This window comes from Alosa pseudoharengus, unplaced genomic scaffold (genome assembly GCF_046254945.1).
Source record: "Alosa pseudoharengus isolate Yale_2024_CS ecotype anadromous, Long Island Sound unplaced genomic scaffold, YU_APseudo_1.1 YU_APseudo_1.1_scf_7, whole genome shotgun sequence".
Lineage (NCBI taxonomy): Eukaryota > Metazoa > Chordata > Actinopteri > Clupeiformes > Clupeidae > Alosa > Alosa pseudoharengus.
Genome location: NW_027468859.1, coordinates 28,553,277 through 28,555,634, shown reverse-complemented (window position 1 = coordinate 28,555,634; position 2,358 = coordinate 28,553,277). Strand labels below are relative to the sequence as shown.

The 2,358-nt window shown below is 40.0% G+C and overlaps 1 protein-coding gene across 1 annotated transcript; it reads left to right on the top strand.

Moving 5' to 3' along the window:
- The first annotated feature begins 2,021 nt into the window (after window positions 1–2,021).
- Window positions 2,022–2,358, top strand: ost4 (oligosaccharyltransferase complex subunit 4 (non-catalytic)). Its single transcript, XM_076272529.1, has 2 exons — window positions 2,022–2,160; window positions 2,247–2,358. Exon 1 carries the CDS (start codon window positions 2,023–2,025, stop codon window positions 2,134–2,136), a length of 114 nt encoding a protein of 37 aa, XP_076128644.1. The 5' UTR covers window position 2,022; the 3' UTR covers window positions 2,137–2,160; window positions 2,247–2,358.

Below are 2,358 nucleotides of genomic sequence, written 5' to 3'. Positions count from 1 at the left end.
CCTTCTTGTAGGGTCTTTACAGATATGACATGTGCTGCACTCGCCACTAGGTGGCACCAGATAGGGTTGAAACGGGTCAGTAATCGAGGATCCTTGGTTGCACTGGGTTGAGCTAATGGCCCAAAGATGTGTTGTGCTTGCCGCTGGGCTCAGCGCAAAATAGCTATGATTTACAGCACATTCAGTTCAACGTTTTTGAACTTCAACCGTGACACACGCCAAGAGCGGCAGACCGCTCTTGCCCCATGCAGGTCATTGAAAATAATAGGGTTTCAGACTGCATCCACACTATATCGGATAGGTTTGTATCCGACACAGTTTTGTTAGGATTCACCCTCCAGTCCACATTTGACCATCGTATCTCCGGAGTGGAGCAGTCTGGATCTGCTGGAGACTCTGGAATCATCACTATTACCTCTACTATATAGGCCTACGGCTCTGCAGGCAATTAGTGATAGTGGATAAACAAATGGCTGCTTGTCTAATTAAAACTTTAGTTAGGCTATCATAAAAAGTTGCATTGTTTGCATGATAAAATGTGATCAAGTAATCCCCAACAATGTAACTATAATCTGATTACACATTGTTCTATTGTAATCTAGTCTGATTATAGTTACTTGATTTCTGTAATCTGATTACGTTATCCAGATTACATGTAATCCATTACTATACCTACCAAACCCCGTCTCCATACAATACAGGAGGTCACCGCCACATATCATCTGTGCACTCCGAATTGCCTTGGGTGGCGAAGTACAATATTGCCCTCTGACCTGATGGCATTTTTCGTTTCCTCACAAGTCTCTCCATCCTGTTATCCCCATAGACAGTAAAAGGTTATCCCAATGAAGCTAATTAGTGTGGCAGATATAATATATATAATAAGGTGAATACTTTTACAACCACTGTACATTATCCAAATGGTGAAGCACTTTTTGTTTTCACCTGGTGTTTCACAGTATGGCGTAACCCAGTGGTTTTCAAAGTGGTGGCCGCGAGGGGGTGCCAGGGGGCCTCAGCAAGTTGAAAGGAAAAATAAAAGCAACAAATAAATACATTTGAAAAATGTCAATACCTATTACTATGAGGGTTGTTAGACAATGCCATTATAATAATTGTCGCATATCTGAAAATTATATTTTCCATGTTAATGACTGGGAATAATAGTAGAGTGATAGCTCTCATATAGCAGAAAGCCCCAAATACAATTTTTACACACTGTATGCTTCATCGCGAAGTAATTATTAGGATCAGCTTAATGTATTTTTACATTGATGGCTTGTTGTGGAAAAGTTTGGGAACCCCTGGCGTAGCCTACCATTCGACGCCCACAAATACCCGTATGTTTCATAGACAGTAAAAGATATGTTTGTATCAAATAATGGTAGCTTTTATTTAGCAACATGCACGTCCTGACGGACTTTTAATTTGAAAGAAGTTAAACTAATGACGTGGCTTTAACCTGAAAGCGGAAGACGAGCGTCAACAGCCTTCATTCTACCGGCCTCCCAAATCACAGATCTACGTTAACGTATGTATCTACAAAATGAATGCATTTTTACAAGTGAATGTTTTCTCCAACTAGTCATGTTCACATTTCCCTTTGTGTGTGTGTATGTGTTTATATGCATGCAACAGTCACTGTTACGATAGATTACCCTGTTGCTAGCATGACTAGCTTACCTAATGTTGCCACGGCTTTTGCACATTACTCTAACATTGTACGTCTACGACTTATTGGATATGTTGCAATTGTGTATTTTTGGAGTTGCAACAGGGTCACGAGATATCTTATCAACGTTACCATTTGTCTCGGAAAGATAAGCATATCCACGAAATGTAGAGCTAACGTTAACGTTATAGCTAACGTAAAATATCAGATAGGTTATCGATAGCAAGTCAAGTAGCCTACTACATTGTTTGTAAGATTTTTGAAGACCTATTAGATATATGAAACAATTTCTAATACACGTAGGCAGTGCCACGATCTAAAGCTTGTGCTTTTTCATCTCATATTTTAGCATGGTTACTGACGTTCAACTGGCAATATTTGCCAACATGCTCGGCGTGTCGCTGTTCCTGCTTGTGGTGTTGTACCATTATGTGGCTGTCAACAATCCCAAGAAATTAGAATAACCCCCTCCGCGTCAAAGTGTTAAGGTATGGCCACCTCCGATTGTTATTGTTAGTCTGCATTTGTACAGAAATGTGTGTGTGAGTAATGTGTCTTGATTCTCTTTCTCCAGATTGATTATGGGACCACCACAGGAGTAACATCACTACACATGACAGCGAGACGAAATCACCATGTTTAAATGTTTTCTACGAAAATGTTGTGAATAAACCTTTTTCATGATA

What these genes read in the sequence shown, in the direction of transcription:
- ost4 (XM_076272529.1), top strand. Translation starts at nt 2,023, where the DNA reads ATGGTTACTGACGTTCAACTGGCAATATTTGCCAACATGCTCGGCGTG.